The sequence below is a fragment of the Penicillium verrucosum genome (assembly GCF_028828655.1).
Source record: "Penicillium verrucosum strain IBT 35672 chromosome Unknown utg000002l_segment0_segment0, whole genome shotgun sequence".
In the NCBI taxonomy this organism is placed as follows: Eukaryota; Fungi; Ascomycota; class Eurotiomycetes; order Eurotiales; family Aspergillaceae; genus Penicillium; species Penicillium verrucosum.
Window position 1 is genome coordinate 5,028,541 of NW_026643211.1, and position 24,842 is coordinate 5,053,382.

At 48.8% G+C, this 24,842-nt stretch overlaps 11 protein-coding genes across 11 annotated transcripts; 7 read left to right on the forward strand and 4 right to left on the reverse strand.

Moving 5' to 3' along the window:
* Positions 1 to 112: 112 nt before the first annotated feature.
* N7516_007503 (Elongator subunit IKI1) lies at positions 113 to 1,291 on the reverse strand (the record flags this gene model as incomplete). Its single annotated transcript, XM_057220223.1, has 3 exons — positions 113 to 840; positions 894 to 1,050; positions 1,133 to 1,291. The coding sequence occupies 3 exons, from the start codon at positions 1,289 to 1,291 to the stop codon at positions 113 to 115; spliced, it is 1,044 nt and encodes a 347-aa protein (XP_057074314.1).
* A 1,117-nt stretch (positions 1,292 to 2,408) lies between these two features.
* On the forward strand, positions 2,409 to 4,363 carry N7516_007504 (DUF4246 domain-containing protein; the record flags this gene model as incomplete). Its single annotated transcript, XM_057220224.1, has 5 exons — positions 2,409 to 2,447; positions 2,497 to 2,573; positions 2,626 to 2,704; positions 2,760 to 3,713; positions 3,767 to 4,363. The coding sequence occupies 5 exons, from the start codon at positions 2,409 to 2,411 to the stop codon at positions 4,361 to 4,363; spliced, it is 1,746 nt and encodes a 581-aa protein (XP_057074315.1).
* A 264-nt stretch (positions 4,364 to 4,627) lies between these two features.
* On the reverse strand, positions 4,628 to 6,223 carry N7516_007505 (putative MFS maltose permease; the record flags this gene model as incomplete). Its single annotated transcript, XM_057220225.1, has 1 exon — positions 4,628 to 6,223. The coding sequence occupies one exon, from the start codon at positions 6,221 to 6,223 to the stop codon at positions 4,628 to 4,630; it is 1,596 nt and encodes a 531-aa protein (XP_057074316.1).
* Positions 6,224 to 6,739: 516 nt separating this feature from the next.
* Positions 6,740 to 8,604, forward strand: N7516_007506 (glycoside hydrolase family 13 protein; the record flags this gene model as incomplete). The annotated part of the gene is made up of 3 exons (XM_057220226.1): positions 6,740 to 6,817; positions 6,874 to 7,294; positions 7,349 to 8,604. The coding sequence occupies 3 exons, from the start codon at positions 6,740 to 6,742 to the stop codon at positions 8,602 to 8,604; spliced, it is 1,755 nt and encodes a 584-aa protein (XP_057074317.1).
* Positions 8,605 to 9,377: 773 nt separating this feature from the next.
* Positions 9,378 to 10,852, forward strand: N7516_007507 (fungal specific transcription factor domain-containing protein; the record flags this gene model as incomplete). The annotated part of the gene is made up of 3 exons (XM_057220227.1): positions 9,378 to 9,829; positions 9,876 to 10,353; positions 10,403 to 10,852. The coding sequence occupies 3 exons, from the start codon at positions 9,378 to 9,380 to the stop codon at positions 10,850 to 10,852; spliced, it is 1,380 nt and encodes a 459-aa protein (XP_057074318.1).
* A 1,539-nt stretch (positions 10,853 to 12,391) lies between these two features.
* On the forward strand, positions 12,392 to 13,087 carry N7516_007508 (SNUT3/LISCH7 family protein; the record flags this gene model as incomplete). The annotated part of the gene is made up of 2 exons (XM_057220228.1): positions 12,392 to 12,641; positions 12,696 to 13,087. 2 exons carry the CDS (start codon positions 12,392 to 12,394, stop codon positions 13,085 to 13,087), a joined length of 642 nt encoding a protein of 213 aa, XP_057074319.1.
* Positions 13,088 to 13,503: 416 nt separating this feature from the next.
* On the forward strand, positions 13,504 to 14,803 carry N7516_007509 (NAD(P)/FAD-dependent oxidoreductase; the record flags this gene model as incomplete). The annotated part of the gene is made up of 2 exons (XM_057220229.1): positions 13,504 to 13,543; positions 13,617 to 14,803. 2 exons carry the CDS (start codon positions 13,504 to 13,506, stop codon positions 14,801 to 14,803), a joined length of 1,227 nt encoding a protein of 408 aa, XP_057074320.1.
* A 281-nt stretch (positions 14,804 to 15,084) lies between these two features.
* Positions 15,085 to 17,732, forward strand: cwh41 (mannosyl-oligosaccharide glucosidase; the record flags this gene model as incomplete). The annotated part of the gene is made up of 5 exons (XM_057220230.1): positions 15,085 to 15,328; positions 15,389 to 16,015; positions 16,135 to 16,450; positions 16,512 to 17,427; positions 17,484 to 17,732. 5 exons carry the CDS (start codon positions 15,085 to 15,087, stop codon positions 17,730 to 17,732), a joined length of 2,352 nt encoding a protein of 783 aa, XP_057074321.1.
* Positions 17,733 to 17,846: 114 nt separating this feature from the next.
* On the reverse strand, positions 17,847 to 18,675 carry N7516_007511 (MMtag domain-containing protein; the record flags this gene model as incomplete). Its single annotated transcript, XM_057220231.1, has 3 exons — positions 17,847 to 18,263; positions 18,307 to 18,571; positions 18,635 to 18,675. The coding sequence occupies 3 exons, from the start codon at positions 18,673 to 18,675 to the stop codon at positions 17,847 to 17,849; spliced, it is 723 nt and encodes a 240-aa protein (XP_057074322.1).
* A 348-nt stretch (positions 18,676 to 19,023) lies between these two features.
* N7516_007512 (uncharacterized protein) lies at positions 19,024 to 21,344 on the forward strand (the record flags this gene model as incomplete). The annotated part of the gene is made up of 5 exons (XM_057220232.1): positions 19,024 to 19,131; positions 19,185 to 19,192; positions 19,252 to 19,294; positions 19,367 to 20,660; positions 20,716 to 21,344. 5 exons carry the CDS (start codon positions 19,024 to 19,026, stop codon positions 21,342 to 21,344), a joined length of 2,082 nt encoding a protein of 693 aa, XP_057074323.1.
* Positions 21,345 to 22,630: 1,286 nt separating this feature from the next.
* N7516_007513 (RBR-type E3 ubiquitin transferase) lies at positions 22,631 to 24,618 on the reverse strand (the record flags this gene model as incomplete). Its single annotated transcript, XM_057220233.1, has 2 exons — positions 22,631 to 22,834; positions 22,915 to 24,618. The coding sequence occupies 2 exons, from the start codon at positions 24,616 to 24,618 to the stop codon at positions 22,631 to 22,633; spliced, it is 1,908 nt and encodes a 635-aa protein (XP_057074324.1).
* Between the last annotated feature and the right edge of the window lie 224 nt (positions 24,619 to 24,842).

Genomic DNA, 24,842 nt, shown 5'->3' on the forward strand with positions numbered 1-24,842 from the left:
GCCTCGCTGTATGAATGTACGCATAGTTAATACCTCGGTGATTGCGGGTTACAATCCGCCGATTCTAGAATAAGGAGAATTGCGTGTGAACATGTATCTTATTTGATGATACCTAAATCTCATCCTCTTCCTCGTCGAAATCATCTTCTTCTCCCATGTCGTAAAGAATCCGGCCTCCTTCGCCTGGGCCATCGTTATGCTGTGCGTCAAAGTATGGCAGCACAACACCTTCTCTTTCGCGCCTCTGTCGGTCAGTGAGACCCAGCTCGAAGGTTGATGTCGGTTCCTCATCGCCGGCTCCTGGATCTCGCTCCATGGGAGGGTTGTACAAGACATTATCGTCAAGCAACGTCACAATCTCTTTCAGATGTTGTGGCGAATACCGCGACGCAGGCGGGAGGAGGTACCATTCCAGTACACCACGACCGCTCTTCCGCCTATGCTCTAGCTCAATGACAATCCCCTCAGCTTTGCCGGTGCCGGCCAGTCTGTCCAGTCGGCCGAGGAGAACCCCTTCTTGCTCTTCCTCAAGCCCGAATACTGGAGGGGCCAGACTGCGGTCGCGAGCAGCCTTCTGTGCTAGGACATGCGAGAATGAATGCAGGGTGATGATACTTGTAGCAAGATATGTCAATACAGAAATAGGTGATGGTGAATAGGGGCTTTGCTGTGGAAGTTCGGGGACATCTTGATGATATGTCACCACGAGTGATGCATCAACCTTAGCCGATGGCGACAAGGGAGCAATAAACGAGCCAAGGAAGGAGGGCAGGTGGAACCCAGGGTCAACTCTTTTTGAGTTGAGGAGAGGGTTAATTGAATCAATGAGGATAAGACGCCCTATAAAGGCAGTAAGTATGAATTCACTAGTGGGGAAAATGCACAATGCTTACTGCGTGAGGGATTGGAAGCTGCAGCAGACTGATAAACTGCGCTCACTTCTTTAACTATATCGGCAGGGCTCTTGCGTCGTGTTGATATAAAAGCATCGACTCCATCGGGTTGCTTCAGGGTTTCGAAGGCGATGAGTGTGACATGGACTTTGGACAGCTGTCGAACTAGTCAGCAAGGCTGTTGATCTGCGTAAATAGCAACGCAGGTGTCGCTTATGGCATTCTAAGTTAATATATACCTTTGCACGTCTAATATATTCTTTTAGGAGTGGCGTAGCCGGCTGCTCCAAGGAATCCAAGACAAGTGTGAGGGGCGACGCAGTGTCGCGCAAGCTCAGGAGTTTCGAAATCAAGAGTAAATTGTGCGTCCGCCTGTGTGAAAGGTTGATAGGCGCCATCTTTTTCTTGATATTCGATATTGTTGTCGTTCAATTGCTTTCTGGAGACGCAGGTTGAAGACCACACAGGAAGTGGGGTTGCGCTGCGAAAATTTCGTGGTGGGATTTAAAGTTGGGGCTCGACGGGCCGGTCCGCGGGCTGCAGCACTTCATGCCCTTCGTGCCGTTCATATTTATCCCCGAGGTCCTTAGCGGCCTTTCTGGGTCGGTGGGTCAGTCTGTGTGTGGATAATATAGACCTATTGTATCAAGTCTGTCGGAATAATTCTCTCTTGAAGTGGTAATCACCTATAAGCTTTGGTTGCTCCATAAATCTTCCCATGGAAGCCGAAGGAGTGAAGGAATAGGTATGTAGTGTTAAAGATATAGAAACAAGTCAGATTTCTGGAATCAGCAAGCACTTCTATGCAATAAAATTGAGCGTTGAGACCCGACCGTTGTTTGGAATACTAATCTCCTATTATTATGATGATATCCTCAAGCAACCCAACAATACAGCCAGGGTGGCTACCCGACAATCGATACAGCTGATGGGCACTATCAAGTATAATAAATAGATAGATACTGAATTCTGGTAGGTAATGAGTTAGGTTAGTGACAATTCATTCGAGACACAGAAACCTTGGAAGCTTTGGATGGACAGTTGCTAGGAAAGTTAGTCCTGAGGAATACCTATCCGAGAATGAACAAGCAAAGATGAATATCTCTGAGGGAAATGAAACTAAAATCGAAGGAGGCATTTTTTTTCTCGTCATATATATATGACGGATTATGATGGGTATTACTTCTAAGATACTCTGTGCAAGCACCAGTCACACCTGATGTTGCCTTTTCTGACTACATGACGGAACCCAGTAGTTATACATTTCTTTACAATGTACCTTAAAGAACATCATAAAACATTCATTTTTTTGGAGCCTCGGCTGCCTATACCAATTTCCAGGCAGCTCCGCCCAAAACGAACTTAGCGCCTTATCTGCCTGGGACTAACCCGTTTCTGCCTGGACTCCGCCAAGACCGCGCGAGTACAAAAGCCTCCTGCGGACAGGAATGATTGAATATTATTGTCCCAGTGTTCTACGTCAATATGTCTTTAATTCCCAATCCGCAGCTTCAAATGCCGGGGTTCAATGTGAAGTTGACCTGCCAGCCCGATGTGAGAATCTGTATCTTCTTTCCACAAATGCCATTCGCTAACAAACCAGAAAAATGTGGTGTACACCGGCCATCACGGCTTTCCTAATGCATTGGATGATGATGCACTCGAAGAAGGCTACTTGGAGTATGTTTTAATTGTATTACGCGCGGGATGCGGAGTTGACCTTGCTCTCCAGTGACTTAGTGACGCATCGAGAAGTTCTGATGATGCGAGTGATGAACACCATTACCGATAAGCCCCAATGGGATCAGAAGGTGTGTTTGGGCTTTATTTTTGTTACCTTCCATATTTGTTTCTAACGTCCTATAGGTCTTTGATAATGACATCACAACAAAATGGCGCGACGAGATTGCCCAAAGTGGCCAAGATGTGACTCCTACGATGATGGACTGGATCATCAAGGAGCTTCAATGGAAAGCCAACGTTCTTAAAGAGACGGGCTATGTCGGTGTTTTTGATGTGGGCGTGATCAAGTCTGATACAGCCGTGTCGAAAGAGCTACAACAATCACTGAAAGAGGCAGTAAAACCTCTCGAGGATATGTCGGAGAAAGATTACCACCCCGGGTCTGATAACAAAGTGGTTGACCTGGTACATCCCTCACTGTTCCCCGTGATCTACGGCCAAACTCGCGTGCTTCCAGACAGAGTCATTGGCCCTCATGACTGTCTAGGAAGCGTTGGACAAGGAGATCTTGTCCCCATTCCTTTGAGTCAAGATTGCGGGCCACTATTGTGTAGCCAACATGACTATGACTCCAATGAGGAAACCCGTGTCTTCAGTGATAAGTTTCAATGGCTCCCGTGCGATGTGGAACTCGGCGATGATGGCGGCTGTCGAATCGTGTCATACATCAATAACGCCCACCCTGTTCACCATAAGCCTCTCTATGAGGTCGTTGAGAAAATTATTGCTCAGGCAATCCCGCTCTGGAATCACAGTCTGTCCAGATTTGTCGTTCCAAGAATCGAGTACAGCGAGGTCATATATGGTGAGCATCCAGAGCCTAGGCCTGTTCAGCCGGAGGGGCATGTTCACTACAGCCATGCGTTCTGGGAACTCCATGATCAGTGGGAGAGTACCCGTCCTATTATTCTGCCTGAGCCAGTCAGCTTTGAACCTCGAAAAGAAATGTACAGTGCTAATCTACGCGAGCAATTTCCCGACAAGAAGTTGCAGATCATCGTGAAGCTGGCGAACATTGAATTGAGCCCGGACAACCCTCAGTATGAAGGAGGCTCTTGGCACATTGAGGGACAGTTGGTAAGAGTTTTGCACCCTTTGGTTAACTGTGTGTATATTCTAATTTTCAACAGAACGAGCGCATCTGCGCTACTGCAATCTACTATTATGACAGTGAAAACATAACCGATAACACCTTGGCATTTCGTCAACGCGGTATGATGGACATGCTAGGCATTTCATACCCCCAAGGGCAGTTCAATTTCTTACAGGCCGTCTTTGGCTTTAGCGACGATATTGGCGGCAGCGGAGACAATCGCGATATGACACAAGACCTTGGGGCCGTCGCTTGCAAAGAAGGTCGGCTACTTACCTTCCCGAACACCGTGCAGCATTGTGTTTCCCCATTCTCGCTTGTCGACCCGTCTAAGCCCGGTCATCGTAAGATTCTCGCGCTATTCTTAGTTGATCCCCATCGTCGGATTATCTCCTCGGCCAATGTCCCTCCGCAGCAGGAGGATTGGGGTTACGAGAGACAGAATGCTGTGAATCAGGCCTTGGCAAGTCTGCCATTGGAGCTGCAGGATATCGTTCAAAATGACTTGGGGCCTATTATGACCATGGAGAAGGCCAAAGAGTACCGATTGGAGCTCATGAAAGAGCGTGGGCACAGATCGGGAAAACACAACGATAACTTTGAGGCTGGAAGCTTCAATCTGTGTGAGCATTAAATACGAACTCGGATAACCTAGTCGACTCTGGTTCATGGCGTGCTTTTATCGGTTTACCCGTGTAAAGATTATTCATTAGTATTAGGATTACCTACTTCCGATTTTAAAATGGGTATTGTGTAACTTCAGTCTGTTTTAGATTCTCAAGTTCAGAGTGGCATAAGATGGAAGAAAAAAGTCAATTCAAATGTTCAATTTCGTCATCTGGTGTGTATTTATAACGATTGTATCCTAAGATGCACACCACGGGACATCGCTGAACTATCAATCTTTATCTGCATGTGTCTCGTGAACCTCCGTCACCTCTCCCTCATACGGATCAACGACAGTAGTCGCAAACTTCCTTGCTGGAACTCCGCGCTCAAAGAGCAAATCCAGTTCTTCGTATGTGCGGCCCTTCGGCTCGGGGAGTCGGAAGAATGCCCAGACCAGGGAGGCTAGACACGTACCAGCCCAGAAGTAGGCACACCGAGCACCCCAGTTCCAGGCTGTGGAATTGAGCTGGTAGTTGGTCAGAACGTTGACGACAATGTTACTGATGTTGTATAGACATCGGGCGAGGACGATAGTCTTAGCCTTGAGACGGGTGGAGGATAGTTCTGAGACGAGGGAGTATGTGACAGGGCCGACGCTAATGTCATAGCAGAACGTGAAAATGATAAGCATGACGCCGATCGCCCATTTAGCTGCGTTGTTGTCCCCCGGAGCAAAAGAGAGAGATCCTGTGATGACTAGAAGGACAAAAAGACTGGCGAGACCGGAGATATGGATAGTTCGTCGGCCCGCGTAGGACATCAGGAACCATGATCCTATTGTACCCAAAACGCCAAGGCCGTATTGCCCCAGGGACAAATTAAATGATTGAACGGTGGGTAGGCCCGCTTGAACACAGAAGTAGGCAAAATAACCCATCAAGTTCTGGCCACACAGGGTCTGCACTAACCAGACAAGACAAACTACTTCAGTGCGGCGAAGGTTTGTTCCCTTGAAGCAGTCCCAATATGTGGTCCCACTAGAAAGCGATTTCTCCAACTCGTTGGTGTGTTGAATCATAGCAATTGTCTCTTCGGGGTCAAAGTTGGGGTCATTGGATGACGTCAACCGCTGCAACGCTCGTCGAGCTCCTTGCACATTACCTTGGCGCACATGCCACCAAGGGGACTCAGGCGCGAAAAGACAACCGATCATGATTGGGATTGGCCACACCCATTGTACACCAAAAGGAATGCGCCAAGCCCATTGGTCATCGCGAGAAATGGAGCCACGGTTGACACCAATGGCCACAAACTGCCCAAATACCCAGCACATGTTGATGAAAGTTGTCAGGTAAGGTCGAAGGACTACCGGACAAACCTCGGAGGCGTAGGCCGCTGGCAATGTCTGGAAGATACCCCAAGGGATACCGGCGAGAATCTCGGCAGCTAGCAACATCTGAACATTGACTGCAAAGAAAAACAGAAAAATGACCGCTGTGATGGTGGCCAAGGCACAGACCATGGTCTTGCGATACCCCAGGCGTTCAGAGACCAAACCATTGATGAGAAGTCCAATGACTTCACCGCAGCGTGCACCATTAGAAAGGCCGGATTGCCAGGATGCCGGAACAGCCCATTTCCCCGAGGCAGTCTGTACCCCGAACTTTTGGTTGAACACAGGTGATGCGTACATTGAACTCAGCAATGCAAGGTCATACCCTTCCATGATCAGAGTAGACGAAAGGAGAACTGACCAACCGACAGCCTTGGGGTATAGCCGCAAAGCCTGCCATAGGGTCATGGACTGCTCCTTCCTGGCTGCTTGTCTACCCTCTGCAAGGACGGGGGAGACTTTTCCGTCCATTCTCGCAGATGCGTCGTCCATCGAGACCAGTTGAAAAACTGCGCCGTGATTTCGAATCTTACTGGACCCTTTGGGTATCGCACGCTAAACAAGGTGTTTGAAACAGGGCTTTTGTCGTCACGGCCTGGTAATAAAATCCCGATACTTCAGGCATTATCAAAGCCGATAGACCACGGGGCAATGCGCCATTTATACAGAAACATCCGAAGAAAAATAAAATCTACGCAGAGTCCAGTTCACGCGCATCGCTGATCTGGGGAAAGTGCATATGGTCTGTTACTTGCTTCCGAGGATTTGGAGAAAACCGGGGAAGCCGAAGTGCGGAGGTCTAACCGTAGCCAATCATCTGGCCGGAAAGGAGTCTTTCGGTAGCAAGTCGGTCGTTAGTCGGAGCTGCAGCATCCCGTCGGAGGCTTGGCGGGTATGCAGGGTTCCCTGAAGATATCCCCGCGTTTGCCCAGGCCGAGTTGGTGCCGGATTATGATAAAAAAGATATAAGAGGGGTGTTTGGATGGAAAATGAAGGTGTTAAGCCACTATGTCACCACACGCGACGCATAGTACAGTCGTTCCTACGGGGACCAATAACTGGTGGAAAGAAGCCACTGTCTACCAGGTTAGTCGCCACAATATCCAGGCATTCACGAAAACATAAAATTGACGTTGTCAAAGGTATACCCGGCTTCCTTCTATGACTCCAACGGTGATGGCTGGGGCGATATCCCGGGCGTTGTCAAAAAGGTCGATTACCTTCAGTCGCTAGGGGTTGATGTCGTGTGGCTATCGCCGATGTATGACTCGCCCATGCTCGACATGGGCTATGACGTCTCCGACTACGAAAATGTGCTTCCTGCTTATGGAACCGTACAAGACGTGGAAAACCTCGTGGAAGCTTGTCACTCGCGAGGCATGAAGTTGATCCTAGATCTAGTTGTCAATCACTCCAGTGATCAGCATGCTTGGTTCCAGGAAAGTCGGAGTAGCAAGGATAATAACAAACGCGACTGGTACTTCTGGCGTCCTCCTCGATATGATGAGGAGGGGAATCGGATGCCTCCAAGTAATTATCGCGGTTATTTTGCAGGAAGCACATGTGAGTTGAAATATTTGATAATATCCGAGATCTTCTAACCAAGCTTTTGCATAGGGACCTGGGACGAGAAAACGGAAGAATACTACTTGCATCTCTACGCCAAAGAACAACCAGATCTCAACTGGGATAACAAGGCCACGCGTGAGGCTATCTACAACAGCGCGGTTCGGTTCTGGTTAGACAAAGGTGTCGACGGGTTTCGAGTGGACACAGTGAACAAGTATAGCAAGCACACAAACTTCCCAGATGCCCCCATCAAGGATCCGAAAAGTTACATTCAGCCTGCCATTGAAATGTGGTGCAACGGCCCCCGGATCCACGAGTTCCTGCGCGAAATGTATGACGAGACATTTGCTCCGTACGGAGATGTCATGACTGTGGGCGAACTGGCCAATACACCCAATCCAAAGAACGTCCTGGAATATGTGGGAGCGTCAGCAAAGGAGCTGAGTATGGTCTTCCACTTGGACATTGGCCATATTGGCATGGGACCCAGCCTGGAGGAGAAGTACATTTTTACGCCGTGGAAGTTGACAAAGATGAAATCCATTGTGGAGAAGTGGCAGACTTTCATTGAGGGAACGGATGGCTGGACCACCGCCTTCTGTGAAAACCACGACAACGGACGCTCTGTCTCGCGGTTTGGATCGGATGCACCTGAGTTCCGGGAGACCTCTGCCAAAATGTTGGCTCTGATGATGGTTACCATGACTGGGACTCTGTTCATCTATCAGGGACAGGAGATTGGTATGATCAATGCACCACGCGAGTGGCCCATTGAGGAATACAAGGACATTGAAGGATTAGGATATTACCGAGAAGCAGAGCAACGCAGTGCAAGTGGAGCCGATCCTACTCGCAAAAAGCACATTATGGATGGCCTCCGGATTCTGGCTCGCGATCATTCCAGGCTGCCGATGCAGTGGGATGACTCGGAACATGCTGGGTTTACTACCGGGAAACCGTGGATGCGAGCTCATGATCTTTATGGTGAGATCAATGTAAAGAGGCAGCAGAATGATGCATCAAGTGTGCTGTCTTTCTGGAAAGATGTTCTGCGTCTGAGGAAAGAGTACCGGGAGTTGTTTATTCACGGTGCATTTGAAGTGCTTGACTACGAGAATCAAGAGACATTTTGCTTTGTGAAGTCGAGAGATGATGAACGAGCATTGGTTATTTTGAACTTCACTGATAGACCCCAGCCATTTACACAGGCTGAGAAAACCGCGGGTATGAAGTTGCTTGTGGGCAACTATTCCGATTCATCGCTAGAAACCCTAAAGCCCTTCGAAGGACGCGTCTATATTTGAGATATATCCTATGAAATACGAATCAGCGATATATGGATTACTATGAATATTGATTGAGATGTAACTTTCTCTGATGGTATTCTACATATGACCTACAATATTTCCTCATGTCAGTAGTTTCTTAGCAATGCACAGGTTGTAACTAGTCTATTAGGAACCGCTCAAAGGGATTTGGCTGAGCGCCTGGAAGCTTCTTCTCATTCTATAGAAATACGAAGGCTGTAAAGAGGTGATTTCCACTACAAATAGAAAGGATAGACAAACTTGGGGGCCAGAACAGAATGTTTAGGCCTGACAAATAAGGCCATCAGATCCATTTCCTCCGGCTTCTTCCCGACTTCCCCCGCAACCCCGGATATTTGCATTGTGCTAGTTCCTCTTGGTATATTTAAACCTGACCTTCCAGATGCCAGACCCACCTATCAAACAAGCATGTGATGCATGTCGCCGGCGTAAGGTCAAATGCATTTTCCCAAAACCTTGCGAGCAGTGTCGGGCTGCCGGCCTTGTGTGTCGGACGTCTTCGCTGCGACAGAAAAAGGGGCGACAGGGCCAAACAGCCAACGTCCTTAATGAGCTCAGAGCGAGCGAAATCGACCAGGAGTTAGTGCGGGGTGCGAATATTTCTCCTCCATCAGCAGCTCTCAGGTTTGGAGATAACATACCGACGCCCCAGCCATTACGAGCCTCGGGAAGATGTCAGTTCTTGAAAATCCCGGGCCTTTTAAGCCCGCAGCTTGTGGATGCCTGCTCAATATATTTTTTTCTCGCGAATGAGAGGAACGGTGCCCATTTTGCAACCCGGTAGCTTTCGAAAACAGGTGGACCTTGCCGATACATCCCTCCATGCTTATTGTTTCGTCACTGCTGTCTGCGCTTTTGTGGTTACTCAAACTGGATTTGCCGTGGAGCACGCATCCTCGGAATCCTCTCGAGACTTTTGTACTGAAGACTACCGAAATTCTCTTATTGAGGAAGCCACCGAAGCTCGAAAGCATATCGATCCATTCACAGATCCTGTACGGCAAAACATTACCATCGCTTTTCTTCTGTATGGATGTCATATTGGACTAGGAAATCAACGACATGCATATTACTTTCTCCGCGAATCCACGACGCTTTATACGGCCAGCGCTTTAGAAAGTCAAGCATCATCGGCGCAGGTGGATGACGATGACCCTTCCTTGGCAGGGAAATTGTTTTGGCTATTAGTGGTGTCCGAGAGGTATTTTCTTCGCCTATTAAGTAGTTATTTGCTAATGCAGGGACAGAGCCCATGCGATCCGCCGACATAGACCAATTACGCTGCAGGTCACTCCCGACAGCCCTCAATTAGAAGACGATGCACTTCCAACGCAATTGGAAGATGATCCACTTGCAAATGCGTCAGCCATTGGGTTTCGGTGTCTGGTAAATCTCTACCGTCCATTTGATGAAGGTTTTCTGAGCCAGTGGAATGGAACCAATGCCACATGCTCGATTGAGTCACTAGTTCGCCTTGAGGAGCGGATCCAAAGTGCAGTCCCGGCGGACCTCGATCTGCCTGATATACTCATGGCGGACTTACGTGTCTCCCAACAGTGGCTGCGTATCATGATATGGCAGCTTTCTACAACTGCTGGATTTCTTTCGACAAATCCTACTCATGAATCCATGGATTTTCGATACCCCCTCATAATTGCTCAAGATCTCTGCTTCGCAACATGGAAATTATCCAGGCAGAGTATGGAAACCCATGGAATTGGTCTTGTATGATTCACTCTTATCAAAATACCCAGCCTATTCTAATGGATTGTAGATTGAAAAAATATTCGAGGTCGCGTGCACCTTGATTGATGTTATGGCATGCCTCTCAGCGGCTGGGCTCCGTTCTTCGGGATTCAAGCTTGGCCCGCTGGATTATCTCAAGCATTTCTTCACTCTCATCCACGATCTTCCCGGAGGACGGCGAAGGTTTCTTCCACTGCTACTTACCAAAATAGGGCAAACTCTGCCATCCATGGTGGACACTATCACCGTTCACCTGAAACTCCAACCCGGCCTCCTCGTTCCGAGCTCTACCAGTGAGTCATCAATATCCGCTGGTGTCGGAAATGACAGCTCAATTGAACAGTCGTCCGCAGAATTAGTTTCCGAGTCTGAAAATTGGATGAATAGTAACTTCAACTATGCGGAGATGAGCCGTATCGGTGAGAAAACACCGGAGATTGATGAGGCATTTCTCCAATACTCCAGTTACTTTCCCTGAGGCCGGGCAAGTATCCGGTACCTATCGATATCGGAAACCGTCAAAGCATTTTTCTACAAGTCTTCGATCTTGATTGAGTTCTTCCGGTATTTCCTCCGGACCAAGTTCGACAACGATACTAGCTGCGTGGCCGACACTGACAAGCGGAAATTGTTCTCTATGTAGAGATCCTGCAAAGTCTTTTTCCTTGCTCTCAAAACTGTCTGCAATGTGGCTATCTCGACCGCCAATGATCTGGTGATTGGGGTTTCACAGCAGGCATTGACTGAAGAGCCCCCTTTGTGGCTGTCCTAGGTCCAGGCGCAGTCCCTGGATCTTGACGTCTCCGGTTGGACGACTGGAAATATCACTCGTCTTGTTATTGTACTTGGGCAGATCACCCATACCGCATGGGTATAGTTGAGTCGCTAAGCCGAGGCATGAGAGATACCCATTCTCGGGACCCAGAATCAAACACGGCCTGTGCTTCACAGTCTGGGCCCGGGAAATACCCGAATGCCTGAGATAGGTGTCTGAGTTCCTGACAGCTTGTCTCCAAAACAAGTTTCTTCCTATATCTCTACCTGTTGCCTTTTTGGTATAAATCATGCAAATCAAGGGCGTGGACTTTGCGTTACCGAATCATACTACTATTTTGAAGTTTTTTGACCTTTTAGACTAACGCAAACTGTGATGTGTCCAATATCAAACAATTGGTCATATCTTACTCTTGGCCTCTCTCGTTATTTGGCACAAGGTTCTTGTCACTTCAACTTGATTTATAGCACGCATCCTCTTTTAGGTATAGATGGGCGTCAATTGTGTCTTCAGGGCCCCATTATTATGTTCATTTTCGCACGGCCTACTGAGGCTAGCTCTTGGCGCAAGCTAGATGCACTCCGGTCCAACTGAGAATCAAGTAGAGGTTACTTTGCGAGATGATAAATAATCAAAGGTAGATAGATGATATTGTATGTACAGAGGAGGTAGTGGACGGCCTATGAAAGTCCGGTACGTATGTACCGGAGGGAGCACAAATATACATATAACTAGCTGCATATTTAGCATATATTGAGCGGGTTTCCATTCGTTTATTCAAAGCTACGGTATTATCAAAGAATTCATCGGTCATTTACTCTCAAGTATCCAAGCAATTATTAAAAATGAATCAAAGCTGTCCAAGTCCATGTTGTTTGTAGAGTCAGGTCAGTTAGTTATAGCTCGGTCACCTGCCATGTCACAAAGTGCGCAACTGGTTTCTTCCCGCAGCCGGAATAAACTTCTCTTTGGTCCTGAGATATTCAGGTCAACACCCATTGCGACAACTTGATACCCTCTACGTTTACATCCCTAAGAGCGTTCGCTTTTCTACTCGTTAATCCTGTTCTAATCGCTCAAGCTCTTGAAATTTGAGCAAGGCCATCCTCATCTGCCCCCAGCAGCAATAAACACCCACACCGTACAGGTCAACGCCCAAACCAGACCAGGCCTTTTCCTCAATGGCGGAGCCACCTGCAAAGCGTCCTCGCCGAGTTGACAGCTCTGCCATGTGGGATTCAAATGATAAACGGCCTCGTGCGCCAGATCAAGAGTCAGACCGTGACCGCAGACGTTCACCAGCTCCACGAGATGACCGACGCGACGGCCGGTATCGCTCTCGCTCGCGAGAACGCAAAGATGGAAGGCGAGAACGGAGCTGGTCTCGAGATCGCCGCGACCGAGACCGACGAGACGGAGACAGAGGTGGGCGCGGGGCCCAAGACCGAAAGAGGAGCACCAGTCGGGAGCGCAACCAGGATAGACGAGGTTGGTGAAATATTTAGTTCAGTGGAGTATTTGTGCATTGCTAACATATGAATATCAGGTAATGCACCCAAAAGCGTTAAGTTCCGCGAACGTTCGCGCTCCCGATCTCCGCCTCGCAATGGCACAAAGGCCCGGTCACCCCCTCGAGGCCCCAAGAGTGACCGCAAAGATCCTCGATCGCGAGATGATGGGCGGAAGTCAACTGGGGCACAACGAAGACCAGATCGCAACGAGGATGAGATGGACGTAGACTTCAAGGAAGATGCGGACGAGGACGAAATGGAGGCACAAATGCGAAAGACCATGGGCTTCAGCCGGTTCCGAACTACAAAGAACACCAAGATCCCCGGAAACAACATCTATGGTGTGCGGAAGGAGAAGAAGATCGAGTACCGACAGTACATGAACCGCCAGGGCGGTTTCAACCGGCCTCTCAGTCCCTCGCGATGAATCCTCACTTCTTTACTATTCCAATGGCCCCCCACTTTCTTTGTATTCAAAACACTGGACATTTTTTTCTGCCATCCTTTGACACGACATGCATTTGCGGAGTATTGTTTTGTTGGCTTGATATTTCACCTTTCCATTCAATGGCCCAAGCCATTGTGAATTTACTACGAATTAGTTCAAACCAAAAAGAAAAAAAAAAAAACTCTTCTGAATGATTCCCTATATATAGAAAAGACCGGTCATGGTGGACTTGATTGCGGATGCGACATGTGACTGGGCATAGATCTCCAGTGACGTAGGCATCTCTGTATCCAAGCACACCTGTGGTCTAAACTTGTCAGTTACAACTTCCTACGGCTTCCAATACAGTGGCTTCGTTACGATCATTAACGCCCAATATAACGCCAAATTTTAAGATGTCGACGACAGGAGACCGGCGTGAGATTGTTATTGTTGGTAAGGATAGAGTGGTTGCGACTTTCGTACCCCGCGCGCTATATTCGCGACTCGCTAACCGAAATACTCACAGGTGGTGGCATCATTGGATGTTGCTCTGCATACTACCTCACCAGACACCCATTCTACGACCCTGCCCGCCACAAAATCACACTCATTGAGGCCTCTGAAATTGCAGGCGGAGCATCGGGAAAGGCGGGTGGTATGCTGGCGCAATGGGCTTTTCCGAGCAATCTCGTTGGTCTCAGCTATAAACTGCATGCCGAACTTGCAAAAGAGCACGATGGTATCAACCGATGGGGATACAGAGAGGTCAATTGTGGCCAACTCGTCGTGAGAGGTCGTGCTCTTGCCGAGAATACTGCAGGGAAAGCCGGGGTGGGAAATACAGAATCCCTCCAGAAACGCAGTACAGCGGCTATGTCTAAGCTGAGGTCTGCCAAAATACCCCACGACTTGGATTGGATTGAGCCAGAGCTTCTTCGGGCCTATGAAAGTATGAGTGGACCGGGCGAAACTGCTCAAGTGCACCCATACCTCTTTACTACATCCATTGCAAAGCTTGCGGAGGAGAAGGGTGCAAATATCATTCTTGGACAGGTTACAGATATCAATCGGTCAAAGAGCTCTGTCGAGTCAGTGACATACACCGATAAAACATCCTGTGAAACACAAACCATCGCCGCTACCGATGTGCTCGTTGCTGCTGGTCCCTGGACGAACACTATCCTCCCGGAGGTCCCGATCTCAGCCATGCGGGCTCACAGCGTGGTGATCCAGCCCAAGAAACCAGTCAGTGCATACTGCCTGTTTACAAACATCGAAATCCCGGCCGACTTCAACCCCGAAAAGAAGTCACGCCCAACTGTGGCTACGCCAGAAATCTACGCACGGCCTGATGCCACTGTCTATGCATGTGGCGATGGAGATAGAACAGTTCCACTACCAAAGACTACTGCAGATGTCGAGGTTAACCAGGAACGCTGCCAGGAAATCATCGACCATGTGGGTAGTATTTCTGACGAGCTGCGCGACGGGGAGGTTCGCACTCGCCAAGCCTGCTATCTTCCAAACTGTGATTCTGGTGCTGGGCCACTAGTTGGCCTGACTGATGTGAAGGGACTGTATATTGCAGCTGGCCATACCTGCTGGGGTATCCAGAATGCGCCGGGTACAGGGAAGCTCATGAGTGAGTTTGTATTTGATGGCAAGGCGAAGAGCGCGAAGATTGGATCGTTAGATCCACGCGAGTTCATCTGAATACCATACTTGATACCACAGTATCTATAATAAGAAAGACAGCACTTATTTACAAGATTTTGAATGCATTTTTCATGAGACATAACTAGTAAGCTCGTGAACAAGCGTGTAAACGAGGGGAGCACTAAAGCGGAAAAGGAAAGGCGGGTGACGTTCGTTGGCATTGTCCGGTACACATGTGAGACTAGTCTTAATGAAGTAGGCGGTAAGTGGAAATACGTACATACACCTATAGCTCAATGCCGCGGAGAGGACAGCAGTCAATTGACTGAGGCTACATAATGCGTCACCTCAGAATTTCAGCGTTATTGACTTCGCTGCTTTGTGCAACTGGGATTGTTGCAAGCGAAGATCCCAATGATGTGTCCGTTTTGATTAGAGAGGCTGGACGCGCCAGCAACGAGTCCCTGCTATGGGGTCCCTACAAGTCGAATCTCTACTTTGGAGTGCGTCCTCGCATTCCAAAGAGTCTTACAGCAGGATTGATCTGGGGAAAGGTTGACGATTATGCCGGTGCTCAACAAAGTATGTGATATTTGGTATCTCAGCTCCATTGGTGAACTTTGAAGCTAACATCCACCTAAGACTTTAGACATACATGCGAACAAAATGAAGGAATGACCGGGTATGGCTGGGACGAGTACGATATCCGCAAGGGTGGACGGGAAACCATTCACGACGCTGGGAACAGCTTGGACTTGACAATCGATTTCATCAAGGTTCCCGGTGGTCAGCACGGAGGTAGCTGGGGATTCCGAGTTAAAGGCACGCCCACAGAGGGTGCAGACCCCGACCAGCCCGTCTCGGTGATCTTCTATTCCACTCTTGAAGGCTTCGGTCACTTGGGAGCTGATTCTTCATCCTCTGAGTCCACTGGCGTGGAAGGCAATGTCAAGCTCGAAGGATACTCCACTGAACTTGGTGATTTCGCTATCGATGTCACCACTGGACCGGAAACCAATTCGTACCCCCGCTACAATCATCCTAGCTCCACAGACAAGCCATTGGATCGCAGCATTGTAGCTAGTGTGGCCTTCCCAGAGGAGCAACTTTGGCAAGCAAAGGGAATCTTCTTCACTCAATTGAAGGCGGAGGTGGATGAAGCCCTTGAAGAGTACGGAAAAGAGAACATTTCTCCCCCAGCCCAGCTGTTTACTATCAAGCATAAGCCTGGCCAGGGCAATGCCCATCTTGTCCAGAAGGTTTTCACAGGTGCATTCGAGTTCGATGTCCTGTTCTCCTCTGGCTCCGCTCCCGAGCCGTTGACTTCGGAAATCCTCACTAAGGAAATTGAGGATGCTTCGGCTTCATTTTCTGAGACCTTTGAGCAGCTGCTCCGCCACAGGCGCCATTTGACTCGCCGAAGTACTCGGGCTTCTCCAAGGCAATGCTGTCTAACCTTATCGGTGGCATTGGATACTTCCACGGCGATGATGTCGTGGATCGGTCTGCAAACCCTGCGTATGAAGAGGAGAATGAAGGCTTCTGGGAGGAGACTGCCGAGGCTAGGGCTGCCGTGCAGCCTGTTATTGAAGGCCCGAAAGAGCTTTTCACTTGCGTTCCCTCCCGGCCATTCTTCCCTAGAGGGTTCCTTTGGGATGAAGGTTTCCATTTGATGCCCGTGATTGAGTACGATACCGATCTTGCGTATGTTTACACCTAATTCCGTTTCATTTACTAGTTTTAGCTGATATACTGACGTTTACAGGCTCGAGATTATCAAGAGCTGGTTCCACTTGATGGACGAGGATGGGTGGATTGCCCGTGAACAAATTCTCGGTCAAGAGGCACGCAGCAAGGTGCCTCCGGAGTTTACGATCCAATATCCCCATTACGCAAACCCACCTACTCTGTTCATGGCCTTGGAAGCATTCATGGACAAAGTCAAGACTAGCAATAACAAGAGCAACGAGTTCGAATCCCTGGACAACCAAGATGCGACCGCGAGCCTGCGCTCTGCCACAGTCCGACACCCGGAACTGTCTGAAGCATACCTTCGCTCATTCTACCCGCTCCTGAAGAAGCACTACAACTGGTATAGAAACACCCAGCGCGGCGATATCAAGTCATATGACCGTGAAGCATTCTCGACCAAGGAAGGCTACCGCTGGCGCGGACGTTCCGTGCAGCACATCCTCACTTCTGGCATCGATGACTACCCCAGAGCTCAGCCGCCGCACCCCGGTGAGCTGCATGTTGATCTGATCAGTTGGATGGGAATGATGACTCGCGCTATGCGTCGCATTGCCGAGAGCCTCGGCGAGGAAGAAGATGCCGAGGAATACGCCTCCTACGAGACTGCTATCACTCGCAACATTGATGACTTGCATTGGGATGAGAAGGAGCAGACTTTCTGTGATGCGACTATCGATGAATACGAAGAGAGTGTCCACGTCTGCCACAAGGGTTACATCTCCATCTTCCCCTTCCTGACTGGTATGCTGGGTCCTGACAGCCCTCGTCTCAAGGCCATCTTGGACTTGATCGGTGACTCCGAGGAGCTGTGGAGTGACTACGGTATCCGCAGTTTGAGCATGAAGGATAAGTTCTACGAGACCGATGAGAACTATTGGAGAAGCCCTATCTGGATTAACATCAACTACTTGGTGTTGAAGAATCTCTATGTAAGTGCTCCATCTTTTGATTTATTTGCCCGCAAAATCTAACAGAATCTTCACAGGACACTGCAACGGTGTCCGGTCCTCACCAGGAACAGGCGCGGGAGATGTACTCCGACTTGCGGAAGAATTTGGTCGAGAATGTCTTCCGCGAGTGGAAGAAGACTGGATTCGCTTGGGAACAGTACAACCCTGACTCGGGCAACGGCCAGCGGACACAGCACTTTACCGGCTGGACCAGTATGGTGGTGAACATGATGTCCATGCCTGATTTGGCCGGAGTTGAAAAGACCACTCATGACGAGCTGTAAGCTATTGAACCTCGTGAAAAGGGTTGGTCACGTGGATTAGATAGTGGTCATATTGATAGCTGTACACAATCAATTATCCGACATTTGAATCGATTCCTCCAACGCCAAGCTAATTTAACAATTCATACCCCTGGTCTGCAGCTCAATGGCGGCGGTCATGGTCATCTCGGTCTCGTCTGCGTTCGGGGTGTCGTCGGCGCTCAGCTGGTGAGTAGCTGCGCTCCATCCATCGTCGTTTCTGGTGCTCCTGATCTTTTCGGCTGGGTCGACTCCTAGAACGGGACACCGAGCGCCGTCTGTAGTGGTCTCGACCGCGAGATCGTGATCTGTGACGATGGGTGCGATGATGGCGCTCTCGATCGTAATGATGTCTGCGATGTCTCCGGTCCTTGTCACGTGTAGAATCGTCGCCCCGGTCATGTCGCCTTTCCCGTTGCGGGCTTCGGGTTCGCTCGCGTCGGTGGCGGTGACTTGGGCGGTGACTTGGGCGGTGGTCTTTTCCCCTTGTTGCAGCATCTGGCATCTCTTCTTCTTTTGACACAATGTCGGTACTGTTGGGTCCCCCTAGAGGAACCATGTTGGCATTTTGAGATGCCTTCGGGGGCACCGGGAGGCCCAGAGCGACGGCCATCGCTTCCTCCTCGGCCTCCTTGACACGTTGAAGTTCCTCTCGCTCTTTTTGGAGTCGTGCTTCCTCGTCTTCGTCTCCCTTGGCATACCAGCTAAGATCACGATTTTGCTGCCATCTGCCAACTGGGGCCATTACCGAGTGGCCTAGGTAGTTCTCGCGGTGCACGGAATTCTGAACGTCGGACCATTTGAACTCATCGCGGCCGCCGCTAATACAAAAATTAGCGAACTTAAACATACCAAAGGTGATGATAACCAGTGAATCGACTTACCGGCTGCCTTCTTTGCGTACACCAGCAACCAAATCCATCATGCGACAGAATTGTACTGAAGAAATTTATGTTGTGAGAAGGAGAAAGCCAAAGCCTTCGAAGCTGTAGGTCTGTACTCACTCGAATGGGTGGTCCGTGCGCGGGCGGTCAGCCATTATATCATCGGACGATTCCACCTCCCCGCAGCCATGGAGGTGTTCTCGACCAGCTTGATCATGATCTGTTTACGAAGTTCCCACCCTTCTGTCTCTTGTGGCCTGGCCTTTCCACCCTTGGAAATGACAGAACAAGCTTCTTCTTACACTATTAACGACTATTTCTACTCAGACACTAGGAATTATTCTTCTCTGCGCTCCACCATTGGAGACAAGCACCCTTAGCTTACAGCAATGTCTTCTCCTCAGAATGAGGACACGTGCTATTCAGATATCGAGAATGAATTTATGCGGTATCGCCCCCAGGTACAAATCTTGAATCTTGAAACAGAAAAGGAACGCGTATGTTTGTATTTTTAAACCTCACGTGAGAACTATGAACTGACTTGTGTTAGTACCCTAGGTGAGTGCTTATGGTTTTACTGCCTAAATTCAGTGTGGCTGATTATCATTGAGCTATAGTGATGTTTCTATGCCGATTGTATCTGCTTGGAGGTGTAACCTGGTGAGAACCTACTGACCGAGTTGCTGTTTCGACTGTATAATTTCTCTTCAGTTCTAACTCTGCTTTTGAAAGGCGGCCCTCTCACAGCGTCGAAATTTGCTTTTTACAGCTCACCTCGACAATATCTATGTATGGATTCCCAGTGGACCTCGCCAGCTCCTTGGGTCCCAACCCGAGATGATCATTCACCCGGTGATGAAAAACCCCAATTCGCCTGGCTACATCGACCGTTCTTGGCCTCATACAATCAATCAAATTATTGTGGATGATCTGGGAGTTGATGAGGTTTTGCTGTTGGCGACAGACTCTGGAAACGTGACTGGCTACAATGTCGAGGCTATTTTCTCAGCAATCAATAGGAGCTCCGAACATGGAGGAAGCCGACCATTTGATGCGCATGAAGTAAAGCCTTTCTTCGCTGAATATGTTTACTCAAGTGCATGGGGCTTAGCCATCCACAAATTTGCTCGGTTGATTGCCGTGAGCGCGAACACAGGCGTTATCACAGTCTTTGCTTTCGCGTTAGTGGATGTTGTGTCTGAGAGTGACAGTATCAGTCTTAGTTCTTCTGAGACCTCAAGTGTGGGAGGCTCTGGTGTATGGGAAAGCACATGGATATGCATTGACAGTGCACCGGAGATGGAGGAGCTGAAAAAGGAGATGCCCCATCATCGGACATGCAACCTGCGGCTCAGCTATACTGGTCATTTTGACAACATCCCATGCGTGTCGTTTGCCAACTTTGAATTGGACCCCAATGGTCTGTGGATGGTCAGCACCGATATCCGCAACCGAGTCTGTGTATGGAGAGTCTGGGACAACCTAACCCCTGTCAATACATCCAGTTATGATTATCCAGGGGGTGTTGAAGGACAAACGGGCTGGTTCGTCTTTCCTTTACATCCTCGCAAAGTTCAACAGCACCAATGGAAGTTTGATGCCTGTGGATGCGAACCGGTCCTAAGAAGTACAAAGGATCGGATGGTTTATGAGCTGTTAGATGCGGCTGATTACGTTGCGTCGAGATCGGTCCTCGCTTCTAGGAAAGTCGCACTTGAAGAACGTGCAACGATTTCGAGGCTATTTCTACCAGACGATGTTTTTCTTCCTGATGATTCTCGGCCTCTATCACTGAGCCCAGAGCTCGATCATACAACTCCAGAGGCTTCAAAAACTGCTTCTCCTGCCAGTGCTAGTGAGAGCATTGTTACCAGCACTGGATTATCACAAGACTATGCAGTGGATCCACCCCGTCGATCTATCCGCGAGAGACGTGATATTGCCAATTTAATTGAAGAAGAAAATGAGCAATGGGGCATAGATCATCCTTATGACGAATATGTTGAACACCCTTTCATACGCCATCGTAAGTGAGCGATGTACTTCGGTTTATTGGATTAGAATGCTAACCTGTCACTCAGCATGCAATCCTCAATTCTTTCCTATTCTCCACTTCTCTGGAAATAGGATAACTTTAAATCCTTATCCGTTGGACCATGGATGCCAGTCGTTCTGTCATGATCCACTTGAGTTGCTTGTAGGAGATACCATATTCCCTTCCTGTGATCGCTTAAACTTGGTCAAGTACCTCCCTGAACTTGGGATCGTTATTGCCGCCTCCCAGGCCGGTGGAGTTGCCATCATCACTCTTACCTGGCAAGAGGAAATTGGTCACAGCTTTCGCCTAGACTGGCTTCTCCCTTTCATCAACCAGGACAGGGACGATAAATCTCCACCATCACCTATTATGGGTATTGCCGCAAGTCCTATGCCTGGATTTGAGATGCCGCCAGATGTCCCTTGTATACCTCTGGATGTCAACCACAAAGATCGGTTGAGGTTCAACCACCGTCTGCTCAACCCGGATAAAGATGAGCCTGGTGTCGCAGACTCCCCGGATACGGGGCTTCCAGTCCCTCTAACCCGGATCTCAGCGCTGACTCCGAAATCCCGAACCTCACAATTCCTGAAACCCACGCCTATGCCTCAAGCATCTACCAACCCCATGAGACATGGCATGGTTACCAGCCTTCTCGACATTACAGGTTGATTGTGTTATTTTTTGATCATACTGTCATGAGCTATGAGTTCTGGCATGACTGGAGATGCTAATTACCATCACGAAATCAGGTTGTGCTTCTTGAATCATGGTTGTAAGAAGCATTCATCCAAACCAGCAGATCCACCCGTGTTAATAGTTACCTAATTGTACAAGTGCATGTCAAATGAAATACAAAATATCTATGTCAAATTCAATCACTGTAGTTGGGAAATAGTATGAAGAAATATGTCATCATTCAACGTGATTATGTCGTACAGCGGCGACTTGAGGCTCTAACCAAGGTGAACCTGATTGGTTCCGCGAAAAATAAGCTTAAATTTGATGTTTAGTCACCTGAAACAAGGTTTCCAAGGTTCTCCTAAGATATACTACGTAGGTATTTATCCAAGGTCCGCACTTTGATATCAACCTTAGAGTCTTGGAAGATGATACCCCCAAGCCATCAAGTGCAGCCTCCGACGCTAGACGCTAGCCCAATGTATGACGATAACCTCACCGGCATGGTCACTAGCCCATATGCGGTTGAAGGTGCGTGTAAGCTTGACGGCTCTTGCTCCTTAAACTCAATGTGCAATTGGCTTGCTGAACGTAGAGGTAGGCTGTATATTAGGATTCTCTCGATGGAGAGAGCCCAATTCGGAGTCCAGAGGCGATCTCTTTTACGATCATTTACAAGGTTATGATCGTTTTTGTTTTTGTCTTTTTCTTTTTTTCTTAGTAATGTGGACACTTTTTCTTAAATCTGGGGAGGGGGAGTCATAACCAAAATGTTATTTTATACCCATGCGATGCAAAGCTGTTCTATACATATAGTCAGTCCAGTTGAGTGACCATAGAGGACAGTAAAACCATATGCCCCCTGTTTTACTGTCAAAGACTAAATACAGTCAAACGATCGACCATGATGAAATTATGAAAGTATCAAATAGAAAAGCAGAATATCTAATAAGCAAGGCGCTGGCAACACGCACTATATGTGCAGGAAAGTATGTATGAACACTGCCTGCGCTTGGCCAGAGAAGAAAGACCTAGTATATGAAAATCTAAAGCAAATAGAAACGAAAGAAAGAAAATAACCAAAAGAAACAAGGAAACTAAACGCAATGCGACAGAAAACAAAGGGGGAATTGATGGGAAAAAAAAAGAAAAAAGAACATGAATTCGTTGAATGCATCAATGTCGTTAAGACGCTTTTTGAACAAGAGGAAAATGTGAAAATTCTCATGTGCGGTTGAATGTTGATTGAATGTGAGTCGTGCACATAGAATCTCGATCTAGAAGTCATCATCCATCTCATCACTATCCCATTCGTCTTCACGGTCGTTTTGTACTAGGTCCAAAAATCGCTGAAGACCAGGATGTGCCTGTGCTCGACCTGGTCGAATTGCAATAGCCTCCCATCGGATGGGGCCCTCTTCGTCTGCCAATGGTTCTGCAGGAACCTCCGCCCACCGGACAGGGCGTCTAGGATCACCTGCCTGTGGGGGAGACGTTGGGGAGGAACTTCTGCCCATCGGATAGGGCGTCTGGCCTGTCGTCGCGCATTTCGGTTTCGTACCTCGGCCATGGCACGAGCTTGGGCTTGACGCTCAGCTGCTGCTGCACGGGCAGCTGCATGATCACGCTGGCCAGGTCTGCCGCCACCACGGTTGACTTGTGGTGGGACGGGAGCGGGAGGAGGAGGGTGTCGGTGAAGATCGTCTTCATCGTTATCAAATTCAAATGCGGGGCGGTCGTCATCGCTTTCATCAGTTCCTTCGTGAATGGCTATCACCGCTGGGTCGTCATCAAAATCCAGGAGTGCATCTGGGATGCGGTGGAGGGCTTCAGCTCCGTCGGGGTTGATGCCATCACCACCTTCCAAATCCCAAAGACGATTGAAGCATTGGCCTTTCGCGTCGTTGAAATGCCTGTATGGGTTGTCTGCACACAGCCAGCCAGAGCAAAGATAGCAAAAGTGCGTATCACACTGGAAGCAGCGCATGTGATTGCATCCCATTTGCTTTTGGCAGGGCACGTTGCAAGTCGGGCAAGGGGTAGTGTACAAACGCAAATACTCTTCGGTTGCCTTTTCCTCCTCTGTGGGCTGACCGTCGCGGCGTGGGAAGCAGCGTACCAGCTCGCCATGCCAGCCCTTCTTGCAGACGCAGCAAAAGGCGTAGTTACAATCTTCACAGATAGACACACGCTCCGCCATGGGAGGAAGCTCTCCATCGTTTACTTCGCTTCGGGGCTCGGATCCATCTTCTTCGTCCGAACTACCCAAGTCATCCGACATGGGATCTTCTGGCTTGGGGTGCCGCTTGGATCGTGCAGCGCCCTGGCACCATTGCCGTGGACAATATACTGTGGTCTTGTCGGCTTCAATTTTCTTCTTCCTCTTGAGGAATGCATATCGCTGAACCGTTTCAGCGGTTAGAGGGATCTGAAGTAGCTCGCTTGGTCCCAGGGTCCGATCGCGCTTCTTGCGTGGCGGGGTCTGGCCATCGCCTGGTACAGCTGCAGGTCTTTTGTTGTACTCGCAATCCGGCGCCATACATTTCACACTGTCAACATCACCTTCGGTGATGCAGGAGTTGTAGAAATCCTGCAAGCATTGAATGCAGAATACGTGGGAGCAGCGAAGTAATCGATAGCAAACGGTTCCCTTCTTCGGTTCCAGACATACCCCACATTCAAAAGTTCCCTGCTCAAACTTTTCCCGCTCGGCCTTTTTGTTGTAGTCCAGTAATCCGATCTTCAAGTCCCGCGACAAAGATACCTCCCCAGACGGATCCTGAATATTGAAAGTTGTTTCTGCAAGCTGCTGGAGGTGGTCGATGTAGGTGAAGACGACCAGATCCTTTCCACATTCTTCCCAGAGTCGGTGGCAATCGCTAGACAGTTGATCGATGACTGAGAGGGGTAGCCATGAGGGGATTGTTTTCAGATGAACGATAGGCGGCTTTTCGGTTGGGTAACCCTCTGGTAATTCAATCTCGAGATTAAGCGGGGGCAAGTGCGAGAGGACATGCACATCTTTGATGGGCGGCTGGTCTAATTCTCCTTTAGATTCATCTAATGAAGTTGGAGGTGTGATGACGGCAGCTACGGCATCGAGCGGTTGCTGAAAACATATTGAGGTTGGGACGGAAGGTGCGACTGGAAGATCGAGAACGGCTTGGAACGGAGAGGAAGGATCGATCTGTATTTCTGGAAAGATCGCAGCAATCGAGGAAAGTTCGACCGAGCGGTCATCCTCTGGAAAGTCGAGTTCGGTCATGATGAGATGAAACCGAGTATGATCACTTGTGAAGATTTCTCAAGTGGGGGGTGAGTGGAATATTTGCCTCCGGTATGATATCCAGTGGATCGCAATTTGGAGACAATGGTTGTCTCCTACAAGAAATCCTAGCAACAATAGCTCATGACTGTAAAGAAAAAAAAAAAACCCTTGACCGAGGTAATAATGATGACCGATCCCAAATGAACGATCACTAAGGACGA